This window comes from Phyllopteryx taeniolatus, chromosome 16 (genome assembly GCF_024500385.1).
Source record: "Phyllopteryx taeniolatus isolate TA_2022b chromosome 16, UOR_Ptae_1.2, whole genome shotgun sequence".
NCBI lineage: Eukaryota > Metazoa > Chordata > Actinopteri > Syngnathiformes > Syngnathidae > Phyllopteryx > Phyllopteryx taeniolatus.
Genome location: NC_084517.1, coordinates 7064061 through 7080730, shown reverse-complemented (window position 1 = coordinate 7080730; position 16670 = coordinate 7064061). Strand labels below are relative to the sequence as shown.

General features: G+C 43.1%; 2 protein-coding genes across 3 annotated transcripts; both read right to left on the bottom strand.

The window, feature by feature from the left end:
• Window positions 1-83: 83 nt before the first annotated feature.
• LOC133465985 (uncharacterized) lies at window positions 84-10282 on the bottom strand. Of its 2 annotated transcripts, XM_061749219.1 has the most exons (5): window positions 10177-10282; window positions 7840-8003; window positions 5744-7677; window positions 3283-3368; window positions 1118-2857 (listed from the first exon to the last, which is right to left on the bottom strand). In XM_061749219.1, exons 3-5 carry the CDS (start codon window positions 7473-7475, stop codon window positions 2759-2761), a joined length of 1917 nt encoding a protein of 638 aa, XP_061605203.1. In that variant the 5' UTR covers window positions 7476-7677; window positions 7840-8003; window positions 10177-10282; the 3' UTR covers window positions 1118-2758. The 2 variants fall into 2 exon arrangements, with proteins under 2 accessions (XP_061605204.1, XP_061605203.1); XM_061749220.1 differs by lacking the exons at window positions 1118-2857; window positions 7840-8003; window positions 10177-10282 and adding an exon at window positions 84-415 and having other exon boundaries at window positions 5744-7714.
• Window positions 10283-10389: 107 nt separating this feature from the next.
• LOC133465986 (uncharacterized) lies at window positions 10390-16373 on the bottom strand. Its single transcript, XM_061749221.1, has 3 exons — window positions 15458-16373; window positions 12977-13027; window positions 10390-11662 (listed from the first exon to the last, which is right to left on the bottom strand). Exons 2-3 carry the CDS (start codon window positions 13020-13022, stop codon window positions 10902-10904), a joined length of 807 nt encoding a protein of 268 aa, XP_061605205.1. The 5' UTR covers window positions 13023-13027; window positions 15458-16373; the 3' UTR covers window positions 10390-10901.
• Window positions 16374-16670: the final 297 nt, after the last annotated feature.

The window sequence follows — 16670 nt, the reverse complement described above, 5'->3', positions numbered from 1 at the left end:
GCCCGCCTAACCCAACATGCCGATATAGCGGCCATGTTGGGGAGGTCGACGTTCCCATAGAAGGCAATGCATTGAAGAAGAAGAAGAAGAAGAAAAATCACCTTTTATTGTCATGAACATGCATGCATGCACACGAAATTTGTGAACACATACACATGTTAGTGGAACACACTGGAGCAGGGGGCAGCCGAAGCGCCCGGGGAGCATTTCGGGGTATGGGTGTCTCGCTCAAGGACACCGCAGCCGTGAGTCCGGGGGATGTCGGCGGATGGTCCGGTCAGGGTCTTCAACCTAGGTCCCCCACAGTGGCAGGCGATGATCTTAACCATTGGGCCCACAGCCTACTCAATCATTTGAGGGTGGCGAGGGTTGTTCCCCAGTCTTACGTTTAAGGGATCCAGTCCTGATTAGATCACTGAGCACAACAGGCTGAACTTTAGACCCTCTATTTTTCGTGGTAGGGGGCAAAGTAAAGAAGGTTGCATAAGTCATTAACCAGGTTATTAAAGCTATCTGAGTAACACATTTATACCATAGGAGGAGAGATATCACTCCCCAAATTATTCCCCATATTACAAGTTTGGCAGTTCTAAATATCCATGTTCTCCTAGATCGTTGTAGTAAACAAGAAACAAGCCACATACTATACAGTGCCAAGGCCATGGCTAACATTCCTTCAATTATTACTGTTCCATATAACATTTGCTATACAAACATGGCACTTACATTAATGGCTGCCCATAATACAAGCTAAACAGTTTGAGCTATGCCCGAAGGGGTTGACATCTTAATATCTATCCCCGCCATGTATGTAGACCAAAAAATGACCCAATCCCAATGTGTAAATGTGAAAGTAAAACGCCAAAGTCACCGTCTTAACAACAGATACTACCAAGAGAAAAGGCCGCATGGGTTGGTGACGGTCCCAACGGCCAGTACAACAGTACCACACCCATGTGAAATACAGATACCAATATTCTGTTTCACTCACATCATGAAGGACTCCGAGTTTCAAATTCACTGTACCATTGTTACCATTGTTACCATTGGTACCATTGCTCGCCATGGTTAAAACTACCTTTTTACTATCCATCCATCCGTGCATCCATTTTCAGAATCAGAATCAGAATCATCTTTATTTGCCAAGTATGTCCAAAACACACAAGGAATTTGTCTCCGGTAGTTGGAGCCGCTCTAGTACAACAGACAGTCAATTTACAGAACACTTTGGAGACATAAAGACATTGACAAAAAACAACAACAAACAACAATTGTGCAAAAAGATGCAGAGTCCTCAGTTCGAATGGCTAATGACGCAATAGTCCGGTGCAATGACCATTGTGCAAAGGGCACTGAGACTTCAAGGAGTGTATGCCGCTTGTCCTCACAAGGGTCGCGGCAGTGCTGGAGCCTATCCCGGCTGTCATCGGGCAGGAGGCGGCGTACACCCTGAACTGGACGCCAGCCAATCAAACAAGCATTCGCACTCATATTGACACCTACGGGCAATTTAGAGTCTTCAATGAACCTCCCACGCATGTTTTTTGGATGAGGGAGCAAACCCACGCAGGCACGGGGAGAACACGCAAACTCCACACAGCCGGCCGGGGCCGGGGATTGAATCCCGCTCCTCAGAACTGTGAGGCAGACGCTCTAACCAGTCGTCCACCGTGCCGCCCTATTGTATGATGTATTTTATAAATTAAAAAAACAAATGTTGTTATTCGATAAATTGGGATTCTGAACTTCTCCAGATCATTTATGTGACACATTTATGTACTGTTACTTACAGCATATTGTGTTCTGTCTTGTATCGACGGTTTCTATAATTTTGAAGTGATCGTGGTGTTAATTTGGGTGAATCCCCACTGAAGGAGCAGGTATTACTTGCATGTTTGTGTGGTATTTGTTTCGAAAGCTGTGTTTGTCTGATGTTTTTTTGCAACTCCATTCAACAAATGCTGCATTTGAGAAAATTGTGAATATCATATATCCCTCTTGGAGATAGGGAGGTCCGAACCTTCAAATTGTGCCACTTTTATTGACGTCACTTTATTTACACCTTTTTCTTTCAATGTTACCTTGCTTCTTTTAGATATACCATAGGTATTATTGCACTTTTTGTTGGACAGTTGTTCTTCTTTATTTGTTATGTTGTTCAAATACAGACTTTATGTATTTTCTACGATGCTTTGAGTCTGCTTTGGGGTTTGACCACTTATAAATCATCACAAAATTGGTTTCATTTTATTGAATTCATTCATGTAATGCAATGTTAAACTCGTAAACTGTGACCAGAAAAATGAAAACAATATGACTATAGAATACTGTGGATTTCAGAATCAGAATCAGAATCAGAATCCTCTTTATTTTGCCAAGTATGTCCAAAAAACACACAAGGAATTTGTCTCCGGCAGTCGGAGCCGCTCTAGTACGACAACAGACAGACAGTCAATTGACAGAGAACACTTTGGAGACAGAAAGACATTGACAAAAAAAACAGTCACTGAGCAATAAAGGGTTGCTAGTTATCTGCCGGTACATTTATTTTTTGACAATTGTACAAAGATGCAGAGTCCTCTCGCACTTCGAGCAGTTTGAATGACTCATATAGCAATCGTCCTATTTGTATAGTTAAGTAAAACAAAATGTATGACGCAGGTTTAGAGCAGCAATATTGAATTAGGAACTAACTACTGCTTGATCACGATTTTAGTAAGGGTATTTGATCCGTTTGGAGTGTCGGAGTTGGCAAGCTTCAGTCCTTTTCTGCTGACGGCTGCCCATTGATCCGACCAAACTCCCAGCGTTGCCACAGATGAGACCGCTGACTTCCTGCTCTGTGCACGCTCGGCCCCTGTGGTGATGATTCAAGTGGGAGAAATGACTTTTTGCCGCTTTTCTCAGCCCAGAACACCAGAGCCACTTGAATTTCAGGCAGCATTGGGAAAACAAATAGTATTAGCTATTCCTTCAAGTCTGCTGTTAGTGTTGACCTTGCAGGACAACAAACTCATCACAGGGTGTTTGTAACTATTCTTATCAGCTCTTTGCAACCGAAACACAACAATGATGACTTTTGGCCTCACTCCCGATTTCCTTGTATCTGCCCATACAATGACAAAGTCATTTTATTCTATCAAGAAGCAAGTGATAATCCAATCATCTTTTTCCAGTTCTTATTTGGAGAGATGCCAATTTAACAGGGTAAGATTACATTCTGGAAAAGCAGACACAAAATGTCCAAGAAAACATGGAACACATTAATGTCATCGATATTACCTGAGTCTTTTCAGATTTAAGCTGCTCTTTCTTGCAGGGGGGTGGCCAGAGGCGTTCCAGTTTACCTCGAGACTGTTGCTTTATACCTTAAGACGGGGGGAGGGGGAAATGGAAAGAAAATTGCATTTCAGGTGCTACTTTTTCTTTTCATTTACATCTCATGCGTTGCAGAATACAAAAAAAAATCATTCTTGAAAGAAAATGAATCAAAGTACTAAGTTGTGCTGTGACCTATGCATGTTTTCAGTGGTCTTGCAAAGTGCAAATCTGGTCAGATTTGTGTTACTTTCAGAGCAACGAATGACATTGTAGGTTTTTCTTGCACCCCATCAATGCTAACCCATCATAGAGTACTCACTGAAATACACCAAAATATTCCAAGACAATTTGAACTGTGTGACGTGTTTCAAAAGCTTGTACATTAGCAGTATGTTTAATATGTTGGGTTGTTTTTAAACACCAACTTGACTCAAGTATTGTTACTTTCCCTCAAAATGGAAAATCTTGCGTCCCTCTGCTCTAGACATCGGGGGGATCCAAGTCTACTAGCTAGTTGTTGGCTTAGTACAGTCATTATGAAGACCAGCGTTTAGCACAGGAGCAACTCCAAATCCAAAAATAACCCAAGTGTAACTATGAGGAATAAAGCAAGCATGACATTTCATGTTTCTTGATGATACGATGTGCAGCTCATGGTTTCTATTGATCCCAGTCCCAGTCACATGGCATTACTGTCACGTGGCCATTTTGACCTTACATCAACCCACACATTGTTCGCAGTCTCAGAAGCTAAAAATACTAACAACACACTCCCAGACTGGCTGTACAGGACTGTTGTGTCTCTCAACTCTCCTGCGGGGCACTAATGCAACAGCAACACACTGAAATCTTGCAGATCAACTCTAAACACCCTCACTGAATTCATTTCAGAACAATGTGTTCAGATTTAAACACAACAACTGTATTGTATCCCACATTAATGAATCCAGATATCGTCTTGGTTTTTGGCCTCCTCGAGTTTCATTGTCTAAGTGCTTGTGACAGGGTCAACACTAGTGGCTGATCCTGTTCCCCGAATAGCACACTGTGTTGGTAACAGAGAAGGTCGTTCATCTACAGTATGTGCCAGACAGGATAAGAAGGTCAGGATGTGTTAAGAAATAAGGATCAGAGTGCTACTCAAAGGCATCCAATGCATCTTATACAATCGTCACATCTGCCTCAATCCAAAAATCCCTCTTGGCCGTTTGCTATCACGATCAAAAACTGAAAATGTGAAGCTCATGGCTTCAAAACAGCAGACCTTAGCAGAAAATTGAAGCTTTTGCTCAGTATCCTACGAGATTGTGTCTTCCCTGTACTGCTCCCAAACCCTATTCAGAATATTTTCAAACTACTGTACCAACGTTCAAGCCAGCCATACTTATTGCCCCATATCATGCACATATACAGTACCATTGTGTCACAGGCTTGGTGGCTCTGGCATGCAAACAAGTGAGGAAAACATAGCTAAGTTTGTTCATGTACCCAACAAGTGAGTATTCATATATCTAGTTGGCGATCATTAGCTATTCCGATTTATTCTTTGATACTGGTTATCCCAAAGGAATTCATATGGTTAAAACACTTTCATAGTTAGCCGGTCATTTCTGATGATCTCTACCACCGTTGTGGGGGATGCAGGGAGACAGTGCTTTCATCAAGGCTCACGTGTTCCAGGGCTATTATTTTATTTGATGGTGCGATGACTTTTAACCCACATTTTGCATTAACTTGTAGAATCATTTTATCGGGTTTATCACGTTTTGGTTTTGTTCTATGAAACATTGTTTAGGAGAAAAGGCAAGAAGGCCTCATCCACCAAGAAGATCATTCATTCCCTTTCCTTTCTCTAAAGGTTTTTCAAAATTCCCCGTCATATTAAAGAGCAGCGCGCTTGTAGGTGCCGACGATGTAGTCTATCTTTAGTCGTATAATGGACTACTATTGTTTTTCATGAATTATTTCATTCTTATCAATCATCATCATTCATTCATTGTGAAAACTCGGATTCAACTACAGGAGACGGGTGTTAGGCCTGTGTTTGCTTGGAGGTCTGTGCTATGTTTGTTAAGTGTACACATGAATTATTAGGAGCTCTACTTTTTACATACACTGATCCTGTATAGATCTTAAAACGGCCACAATTATGGCTTACCAATGAGTCAAAGGTTTTTCTGTTGGACAATTATGATTTAATAAGAAGCAAGCAGTAGGCGATAGTACTGAAGACAATCATTGCTTCAATTTGTGAGTAAAAATGTTATGTTAAGGGCTACTTATGTAATACCATTTGACAAACATACATGATGTGGAATCACATAAGTCATCGTAATAAGCAACCCTATGAGGGAAACCATAACTCCAATGTTGCTGGCAATGAACATTGGTTTGACAGCCCTGCTCTGCTCTACAATCTCACCTGGTATGACAGTCGATGTGCGTGGCAGCTTGTCACCCTCCTCTGTACTTTGTCGCTTCTCTCCATACAGAGTGCGTCTTTGCCTGCGAAGCTCGTCTTCTCTTGCTTTTGCGTCCCGGATTTCCTTCTCAACCTCTGGCTTCAGAGCCAATGCTGGACGCAACTTGAAGAACGGATTTTGTTCGAGCATAGTGGCTTCCTGCTTTACTTTGTCCATCCCTACTGACTTGCCACTTTCTTCCACTTGTGTGGAGACATCCGAGCTTATGGAGTCTGAACTTCTGGAGAGAAGGACATTTTTCTCTTGCTTTGGGTAGGGAGATAATCGTGCCCTATCTCGAGATCCCCCGCTTGGAATCTTTGATTGTAGGTTTTCAGAACTTTTCACCTTCTCTGAAGTTGAAAACATATCCAGGCTACGTGTGCGTTCCAGCACTGTGGGATAAACTTGATCTGTCATCGATGTAGAAAGGGGTTTCCTTAGTCTGGTCGGACCCTGTGTGTTCTCCTGCCGGAAAGCTTCAAACAGCAATTGTGTCTTCTTTAATTGATGGGCCTCCCCTTTACCTTGCTCCTTTGGGGTTTCCCCCTGTGCACTTGTTCCAAGTCTTCTCCCACTCTCCCGAATTACCCCATCCTCCGGCATCATCTGTTCGGAGAACTGCCGTTCACGGTCCTGGCCTGGACCTATTTTTGTGGGAAGTAGTTCAAACACGATATTGGTATTAAAGGGGATCTCCAGGACATCTGGATCATCTGCCAGGTTTAGAATCCCCCCAGCCCTCTGCAGGTTCTGTTTCCCTTGGACATCCTCATGGATTGGCCTCTCCATTGAGGTCTCTGTGACAGAGAAGCGGTGACAGGAGGATCGAAGGGACGTTGGTGTGGAAATGGTTTCAATGGAATTGATTGGAATCCAATCTGCACACACCCAACTGACACTTGCAGTATCATCAGAATCATCTGCTTCTTTTGTGGCAATATCATGGTGCTCAGGCTGTGCAGGCGTCTTTTCTTGGGCTTCTCTACTCCCAGTTTCTTCAGTCTTTTCTCTCTCCAACAGGCTTGTCTTTGTACAGTCACAATTCATTTTGTGAAATCTGATCTCTTTTTTCTCATCTTCACCAGACAGGTCCCCTCCACTTGCTGCCAAATCTACTTTAGTCATACACTTCTCCTCATGTTCCCTCTCGTGGTTAACCTCCCGGCAGGTGCACATATCTGCCTCCTGGCGTTGTTGCACCAGTTGCAGACGCTGAAGTAGTTGCTCGCCTTGAAGAATATCTGAAGCTATTCTCCAAAATTCATCTCTGTGCTTTGCCCTTCTCCCCTTATTCTGTTTCTCATTGGATGGAGTTAAATGCACTTTTCCAAAAGCCTCTGTGTGAACCTGTACCTCACGAGTGCCTTTGTCGCTCTCTACCAAGGAATCTGTTGAGTCGGTATGAAAATGCTCTGCATTTTCTTTGGTTTCTGTTTGCCTCTCTCCATTTGGCTTACTGAATGCTTGAGTAGTCATGTTTTCTTTGTTTTTGAAGAATTCTGTTGGTACGTTGCAGTGTTGCATGAGTGTCATTCCATTGCTTTTTGAGGCCCTCAAAGGCTTAGCTAAATGTCCTTGTTGTATTTCGTCTCCTACCTTGTTGTCCAAATGGGCCTCATTTTCAAACTTGTCCTCAGTGTTTGGAAATGTGTCATCATCAGCTTCCCCCCAGGTTTCCACTTGCACCATGGACTGGTCTTGCTCTTTTGTTCCTTCGAATGGAGTCCTGGGTATGTGGTCTTCAGCATTTGGAATAAGGATTTGAAGTCCCCAGAAATCTGTGTTGTATCTGCTGACAGTTCCACAATCTCTCTCTGTGCTGCCAGTGACTGCCTTTCACTATGATGCCAGCGTAAGCTGGTGGGATTAGCTTTAGCCTCTGTGTCGTCACCTGCCCCAAAAACAACGGTCACACTGAAATTACATGTGGTTGCGTCATTCTTGCTCTCTCCTGGCAATAGTGGAAGTCGAAGTGGTCTAAACATATGATCGCTACCTTCACTGGCTAACACTTTGTTCTGAATCACTTTGCCTTCACTTATGGGCACCTCACCAGGAATACTCGATGAGGGGCAGTTTGCCGTTTCTGTATTTTCTCCCACAAGCTTGGAATCCATCTTCCACAGACCATCATCATCTTGAGAGGCTGGCGACTGGCACCTTCGCATCGATGTATTTGTTTCCATGGTGGTAAGCTTTTGAAATACTGAAGGGTTGCTTGCATTTAGAGATGAGATATGTGAAAAACCTTTATTAGTACAATTGAAATACAGTTTTCCTTAATTATATGTTTGGATATATACTGTATTTAAACAATTACAACAGTGAATTGGAGAATTGAGGATGCCACTTTAACACCTGGATACTTAGAAGGTGTTCACACTGCAGCAATTGCACCCTGTGCAATATAGTCCATCTGTAATATAATGCTTCTTGGCATCAACTGTCTTTTATAGTCCTTTGATTAACAATAAAAGCCACACATATCGTATGCCTCTTATCAGTTAGTCATTTGGGGTCACTCAAGAAATTGAAGTTAGCCATAAGACTTTGGACAAGTCTGTGTGAAATGTTTGGGCATGTCTCTCTTCTGTTTCAGCATGACCAATGCCGTCAGTGCACAAATCAAGGTCTATAAAGACACAGTTGGTGTGGAAGAACATGAGGACCCTGACCCATCAGACAGTTATGGGATGACCCGTACTGGAGCTCATGAGCCAGACCCTCAAGTCCAACATGACTTCACAAATTTTGTTCTGCAACAACAGGCAAACAATTTGCAATTCGACACACTCCAACACTGTGTCCAAAGTCTTTCCAGAAGAATGAAATGTTAAAGCTCTACAACTGAATTTTCTTACATTTTAGCTTTCGCTAGGTGTAATGGAACAAGTATTTTGATAAAAAAAAACTGGACAGTATACACAAAATAGTAGTGTTTTGGTGTCTATGATCTTTTAACCTGCACAAACAATGACTGTTTGTTTGGCACAAATGGTAGTTTGTCAACCATGGAGACGCTTATCATCTCAGCACTTTGCCCGTAGAGCAAACACCGCATATTTTTAGAGGGGAGCAAATGTGTTTTATCACTCAATTGGATTGACTTGTATTGGGAAAGCTGTCCCTGGCAGCCAGGAGCACTCCAAGGCAGTGACGTGCGGTCAGGGTAGGCAAGTGAGCCAGAGCCTCACTGCCTCCTGGTGGTCTTTCCTTTCCACTGCATGTGAATAGTAAATAAAACCTCATGATTACATTCAATTGTTCCATTTTAGTTCTATGGACTGTGCTTCACATCGATTTTCTTGTTCAATCCAATAATTTCAATGATTTCATCATTAAAATAGCAGAATTTTCATATTTCCTGTTCAAATGGATAGGAAGCGCAGCTCCGAGTCACGTTGAGTCATCGCTCGCGTGATGCTTCAAGAGACCACGCCCACGTCCATCCATTCAGGCAGGCTGTGATTGGTCCGTGGCTTCACACAAGAGACATTGGTATTTCTTCATTACATCGGCAATAATATAGATTTGATCACACATGTAGTGCACTTACTGACGTTTAACAGACTGTCTAATATAGTTCATGAAAGTGTGTGACATTTAGTCTTTCTTATCGACCAGAAAAGCCACTAAAAGTGCACAGTGGAGTCTGGTACGTACGGTGCCACAACCAGCATGTGGCAATGTTGAGTTCCAGACGTCACGTGACAGTCACGTGACGTAGTCAGTGCCTACACCAATCATGAACCTCACCGCACGCCACTGATTCGAAGGGCCCTTGACTGACAGGAACCCTAGAAAAGAATATTTTCAGTTTCTGGCACTGAAGGGGTGGCATCCAATGTGATGCGATTTTTGTTCTCATAGGGCACCAAATCCTTGCCAGCACCCCAGCATACAGTATCACTTCCTCCTATCTAAAACTGTCACTATACAAGCTGTGTGTCATTGCAGTGGTACACTATATAAAACGTGCGCACAAAGCACGAATAGAGTGGCGTATAAAAGTATTTCAAAGTAATCTCTTTAACCAGCGTGCAGGTTTAAATCTACGAGGCTATATTTACACCTGTATTGAGGAGCTTTATGTTTACGCTGCAGTCAAGGATTAGCAACACAGGCGGCAGCATCTCCAACAGAAAGACATTAAATGAGCTTAACCTGTTTATTCCATTTGTATGGTGGATGTTATTTTATGATACTGGAAATTTGTTTTTGTGGCACCAAAACCTGCTGCAGCCCCCTGTGATCCAACCATTGAGCAGATATGGATTAACATTGTTCTGAAGCAATATCACATTTTAAATGTTGGTTGCTTTTCAAAAGGCTTGCATTCCAAACTCATAGAAAGGTAAATGCATGCTATTGTTTATTCAAGGAAACTCACCTGTGGTTGTAGCACTGCAGTCATCCAGCAGCAACCTCAGCGGAAATGAACGATCCAGATGATAAAGCAGGAGATCTACTTAGCATGTTCTCGTCATGTGAGTCATGTGAGATGGGCACAAACAAAATCTCTCTAAGAGGCAGGACATATTTCATGAGGAGCTAGAGACAGACACACTGTAGACATTCAAGTTTAACAGACAGTATTGTACACATTTCATTTTGTCGAATGCAAATGGCTATTGTAAAGGGTCCATTGCAAACCGATGATACCCGTACTATGGACTTGTGGTGATGAGATGATGTAGTAGACTCCATTTTAAACACTTACACATAAGGTAAACTTGATTTTTACTATGCCAAAACTTCTAAAAATGTGCATTCAACTGCAAATTACTACTATTATTGTTATTATTGTACAATGTAAAACATGACTTTGGTTACGAGGAGCACAAAAAGTCCCGAGGTAAAAAAAAAGATGTTACACAGTTGACTGATGAGTTAGCACATGCGCGGTGGATGTTGATTTTCCTGCCTTTCTCCTCTAGGCGGAGAAAGTGCTTTTGAAAGTTTGTTTTTTTAAAGGGAGCTCAGTGAAGCTGCTCGTACACATTTACTGGAGGCCTACGACATTCTAATACTCTGAGTGAAATGGAGGGAACAGATCCAATGCATATCTATTGGGTTGAGTAGCAAAATACAAGTATGATTAAATGATATAAATTGTCACATGACAGAGCAACACTGACAGGTCTTGTGCTTAGAAGGGCCTTTTGGCTCTTCGACAGCGGGTGAGGATGACTCCTTATTTGCATGATCTTCCTGGACTTGAGATGTTTGATCGTTTTCCTTCAGGGGAACGCCCTGATACATGTCACTTGGACTCTCTTTGCCCACCTCTTGATCTGCAGCACTGTGTTCTTCACCGTCCTCTGTAATAATCACTCGCTCTGCAGTTAGCATGTTAGAGTCTTCTTGGGAATTTGTAGAATCAGTGTAGCCCAGGAACATAAGAGTGATTGGGCTTGCCTCCAAATCGCGATCCTCCATGGTCACCTCTCTAACCACCATCACATTTGCCTCCTCCTCTGACCTCATACTCGAACTAGCGACCTCTGTCGTCAGTTGAGCTTCAGAGTTAGGACTTGTATGGCTGTTTGACGGCATATAATTCTCTTTAGACCCAGGCTGCATTTCTTTGACTGGAACTCTGTTGACTTCTGTATGAACCAATTTAGGCTGTGCTTCATTAGGGGTGACTGTGACCTCATCTAGCATCACTTGCATCCCAACGCCATCGATAACGCTCAAAATCTTCGCAAGCTCTTCAGGTGAGGGATGATAGCCTGACCCATCGACGGCACGAATGCTTTTCCTGCTGTCGTCAAAGACAGTGATGGCCCTGGTGCCGCTGGCCGGTGTGGACACGGGGGCCACCGACTTACCAACTGGGTCCCTTTCCACCTGCACCGTTAGCATTCCCAAAACTGCAGTACAAAAGACAAGGAAAAATCTGAGTATATTCAAAATGAATAGAAAATGAGAAAACATTTCAAAAGTTCACAGTTAGAGCATTTGTGGGCTGACACAATATTCACTCAAGCCTGGAACTCTGCAAAGAAGTAGCTGTTTACTCTGTAAAGCCCCATATAAATAACATAGCAACTAATAGGGCGGCATGGGGGAGGACTGGTTAGCACAGTTCTGAGGACTCGTGTGGCGTACTGGGTACTCCGGTTTCCTCCCACATCCCAAAAACGTGCAGGCTAGGTTGATTGACAACTCTAAATTGCCCGTAGGTGAGAATGTGAGCGCGAATGGTTGTTTGTCTGTTTGTTTGTATGTGCCTCGCGATTGGCTGGCGACCAGTTCAGGGTGTACCCCGCCTCTCGCCCGAAGGTAGCTGGGATGGGCGCCGGCAAGCCCGCGACCCGCGTGAGGAGAAGAGGAACGGAAGATGAATGAATAGCAAGTGCAAGTGGGCCAAGTAGGACATTGGCATTGGTCAGACCATTCACCTCCGTCTCATGAAGTCGTCCCCTTCTCAAAAACATTCAACGTAGGGAACATGGCTTGTAAGTGAGCACAAACATGAAATCAAACACTGCCACCGTCTCTCTGTCGATCTTTGGAATAATTCAGGGCAAAGCAAAACATCTGTCATAGCTGGACTGACATATGGTCGGGATACGTCAGGTCAAACAAATCAGATGGTGACACTTAATCCCTTGCATTCTCCTGGTTGAAGACATTTAGCACTGACTTGCCATATCATCTCGACAAACTGGATGCTCTGTGTTATTTTCAAGGGTATTTTTATTTTATAACCACACCTTGCCCCTATCACTAACCCATGATATTGCAGTATTTATTTCTATTTCGATGGAAAATGACTAGTCCATAGATATACAATTTTAAAGTTAAAAACAATAACAAAAATGACATTTTTTGTTGTTATCTTCACTCCTCCTTGCCCTCTGACAATGTATTCTCATGCGTGAGAAATTGTGAAAATGGCTGAATTGTGTGCTATTCACAGTTGAAACAAGTACTCAATAATACATGGTGGTTGCGTGGTAACCACAAAACAGCTTGACTTACTGTGAACATGTCGAATTTTTATGCTTTGCAACAAGTGACATGCTGCTGTGCATGTTATTCCGTTAACATGTGATTTCAGTTGGGATGTTTTGCAGAGAATTATTGTGTGCGTGGTTTAACAAGAAGACTTTTTAAATAAGAAAACAAAAAAAGTAGAATGTAGGTTTCCTGTTAGATAGACGCCGTAGACAGTGTCTTACCCGAGCGGCCATCCTTCTCACTTTCTTGCAACAGCCGTTGCGCCATGTTCACTGAAACCAAGGACACATTACTTATCATTATACAGTTTTATTCATTAAAAGTGTGCATAAAAGACAAAGAGACATTGCAGTGTTTCCCCGCTATAGCACAGTTCATCGTTGACGCCCCTTCGATAGTACATATTTTGAGGAGATTTTCCGTTTGCTTGCACGTGTGTCAGCAGTGCAAGCAAACAAGAGAAACGACTTATTTGCAGTGTTGCCAATTTAGAGAAACTCTCTCTGTATTTCGTGACTTTCCCAACCATTCGAGCAACAACGAATAGCGCCAATGCCCACTGTGGTCCTCATGTTAGCAATGTTCTCATTCCCTTCACAGTGGGGGGAAGAGCGGAATTTGCCCCGGTGATGATTCGGCAGTCCTAACTAACGACAGCTAACACGAGTTAGTAGTTTGTGCTTGTAATGTCACTGCACTTTAAAAATATAATATATGTGCACTTAAGTATGTCATTTATGCACCCTCGTGCCAGCCGAGCACTCTGAGTGGAGCAACCCTGGAATGTGGGCGTTCTCCGTCGAATCTAGATGTGCGGGCATTCTGCCAGCGACTTAAGCTCTGGAGGACATAGTGAGCAAAGCGCCCCATGAAGGTCAACCATCAAAGGGCACTTGAAGGTTCTTGGAAGCAGTTACAATATACACCGTGCTACATGAAAGAGACTCCTGGAAAGCGATCAAACGTCTTCAAAATGCCACTGTCACGACGTTGTTGATCACTGTTTCGGGTAAATCAAGGAGCAGATGACTTATCCATCCTAAGTCATCCTTAAACGGTCATGATTTTGGTTTAAGCAGTCGGGAATATTAGCATGGATGCGAACGATCCTTCTAGATCCTTTTACACCAGCTCATCATTTCAGAATAAAATGTCAGGCTAACTTTGAATGTTTTGGAATTGATTCTTTCCTGGGTTTCGGAGCCCCGAGCCAATTCGTTAATGATATTCCTAAGTAGTCGAGTGCCACGCGGAGGGAGAATTTATAAGTGAGACCGCCCCAGTTGAAGTTAAGCTGCTTCTTAGCTGTTGAGTCCATTCTGTCACCTTGATTTAAATTCCATTCATCAGGGAAGGACTTAGTTATGGTAAATTATTAGCAGCCAAGAAATAATAGAAGCAGGCCTATTTACGATGCCACAGACTGGGGCTAGACGTCGATTGCATTAGAGCTAATATTGTTGTTGTCTAGAAGCTTTAAATACCAAGTACAAAAAAACAAAACAACAATTGATCAAGTTAGCAACAAATTCTAGCAACTGTAGAATTTGCTTGGCGACACGGTGGACGACTGGCTAGCACATCTGTCTCGCACTTCTGTGGCCCCGGGTTCAAATGTGGCCTCGCCTGTGTGGAGTTTGCAAGTGAAGTGATCCCTCGTTATGTCACGGTTCATCTTTAGCATCCCTGCTGCACAGTGGATTTGAAAGCAATCCGTTTTTGACGGCTTATTACAGTATACAGGCGGGTTATTATAGTGTACGGGCGGGCATGTCTGAATGAAGTGACCTTTTATTTATATAGCGGCAGTTAAGAAAAGAAATGGCTTTACATATTGAGCCGCTCTCGAATGACACGAATAGACCAATTGAATTGCACCACGGAGTTGGGACTCTCTGGCATGAGGCCGATTTGACGCGTATCTAAGATTCCATTCAAAAACAATATCTTATGATATGTGTACTGTTGGAGGAGTTACGCTATTAAAAAAAAAAAATCATATGGTTTGCAGATTTGTACTTATTGCGGTAGGTTTGGAAAGTATCGTAACTAAGCAAGACAAAACAAAACGGAGATCGACTGTATATGTGAAACGCAAACTACAAATCTTGCTTATTTACCCATTTTGAAAACTTGTTATTGTCATCAAATGACTTCAACGGTCATAAAGTTATGCACATATCCACAAACACATCCGTGGAATCTGCTGAGGCGTGCCACACAGCGATCTGATTGAATTCTGTCACAAGTTAGTTTTGAGATGAACTGCAAACAGCATCTCCAACAAGCAGTCAAATGAAAACCTTTAGTGTTCACTTTATGTTGTTCCCATATATAAAAAAAAACAACAGGTAATTGCAAGTACTTTTATACCTTTACTTCAATATGTTACACACACTACAAATTACTTCACATTCTTACAAACCATTTCAAGCTACATGTTTGAATTTGTATTGATTATTATTAGGGCTCTCAGTGCCATGATAACAGTGTAACCTGTAGTTTTTTTTTTTTTTTTTTTTTTTTTTACAGGAGCAGGTGATGGGTTTACTGCCAACCCCGGCACCTGGCATTCCTAGGTGGTCTCCCATCCCAGTACTGACCAGGACCCCCCCCCCCCCCCCTGCTTAGCTTCCGAGATTGGACGAGATCGAGGGTAGCACGGGACCCCCGTGCTTTAATAATAAGCCATAATTACTTACCTCTCAGTATTCAAATTGCAAGTGGCTGCTCAATGGAAAAGTTGATTAAAAAAAGATTGATCTAAGATCACACTTTCTGGATGAATCTTTCTCTCAACTGCTCTAGTCATGGTGGTAGGTTACCCCCACCGTTTAGTCTTACTCCGGGAACACCCGCTTTCCACACCACTTGCATGCGGTCGATGGCAAGTGAAGCGAGGGGGCCGGGGGACACAAACCGACGGATTCAAGCGGAGAGCTATAGTTGGCAGAGTGCAGAGATGCCGATGGAAATAGTTCCACGACACAGCGCGTAGTTTGCATGCTGACACTGTATCTGCACTGATCATCTGAGCTGTAAACATGCTGCGGTCACTGCCGTTTGGACTTTCATCATTGCTGGTTTTACATCGAGAAGTCAAGCAGGGTCCAAGTACCCCCTCCAAAGCTCCCACAGAGCAGAATATTGACCTTGTCTTGGCACGTTCACTTCAGGCGGCACAGATCAAGTGAGTCCACTCTATTGAAGTGACTTCTGAAAATGGTTGTACGCTTCACATATTTTGACAGGAGGTGAAATTTGACATCGGTGAAGGCACACTGAAGTCGACTGTCAAAGAGTTTTTAAAAGGAAGCCATTTTTGACATTGATGCTCTTGAGACACCCACAAACTTTGTAGATTTATTTATCCATTCCTCCATCCATTCCCTGTACCGCTTATCCTAGCTAGGATCACGGCTGCGCCGGAACCTATCCCGACTATCTTCGGGCGAGAACTGAACTGGTCGCCAGCCAGTCGCAGGGCACATAGAAACAAACAAACGACCATTCGCACTCACATTCACATTCACACTTACGGGCAATTTCGAGTCTTCCGTCAACCTACTAGGCATGTTTTTCTTTTTGGGATGCGGGAGGAAACCCGAGTACCCGGAGAAAAGCCACGCAGGCACGGGGAGCACATGCAAACTCCACGCAGGCGGGGCCGGATTTGAACCCGGTCCTCAGAACTGTGAGGCAGTTCTGGTGCTAACCAGTCGTCCACCGTGCCAGCTGGTCTTGTTCAGGTTGTTCTAATTTCAGCATGTAGATTACCTATCCTAATAACGCCCTTCCCTTAAAACCTTTAGGAAATATGGAGTTTTTGTTTGTTAATATTTGATTGTGTCAGTAAAACACGATATAATCAAACGACTACCGCTATGACGGCTACTACTTCAACAACATGATGAA

Bases quoted from the DNA above. Each gene is read 5' to 3' on its own strand.
- LOC133465985 (XM_061749219.1), bottom strand. From the start codon at position 7,475: ATGGTGCAAGTGGAAACCTGGGGGGAAGCTGATGATGACACATTTCCA. The intron at 3,369-5,743 runs GTGAGATTGTAG...CCCCGTCTTAAG, and splicing joins CACATCGACTGTCATACCAG to GTATAAAGCAACAGTCTCGA. The intron at 2,858-3,282 runs GTAATATCGATG...TCATCACCACAG, and splicing joins TTAAATCTGAAAAGACTCAG to GGGCCGAGCGTGCACAGAGC.
- LOC133465986 (XM_061749221.1), bottom strand. From the start codon at position 13,022: ATGGCGCAACGGCTGTTGCAAGAAAGTGAGAAGGATGGCCGCTCGG. The intron at 11,663-12,976 runs GTAAGACACTGT...TTTGTACTGCAG, and splicing joins TGAGAAGGATGGCCGCTCGG to TTTTGGGAATGCTAACGGTG.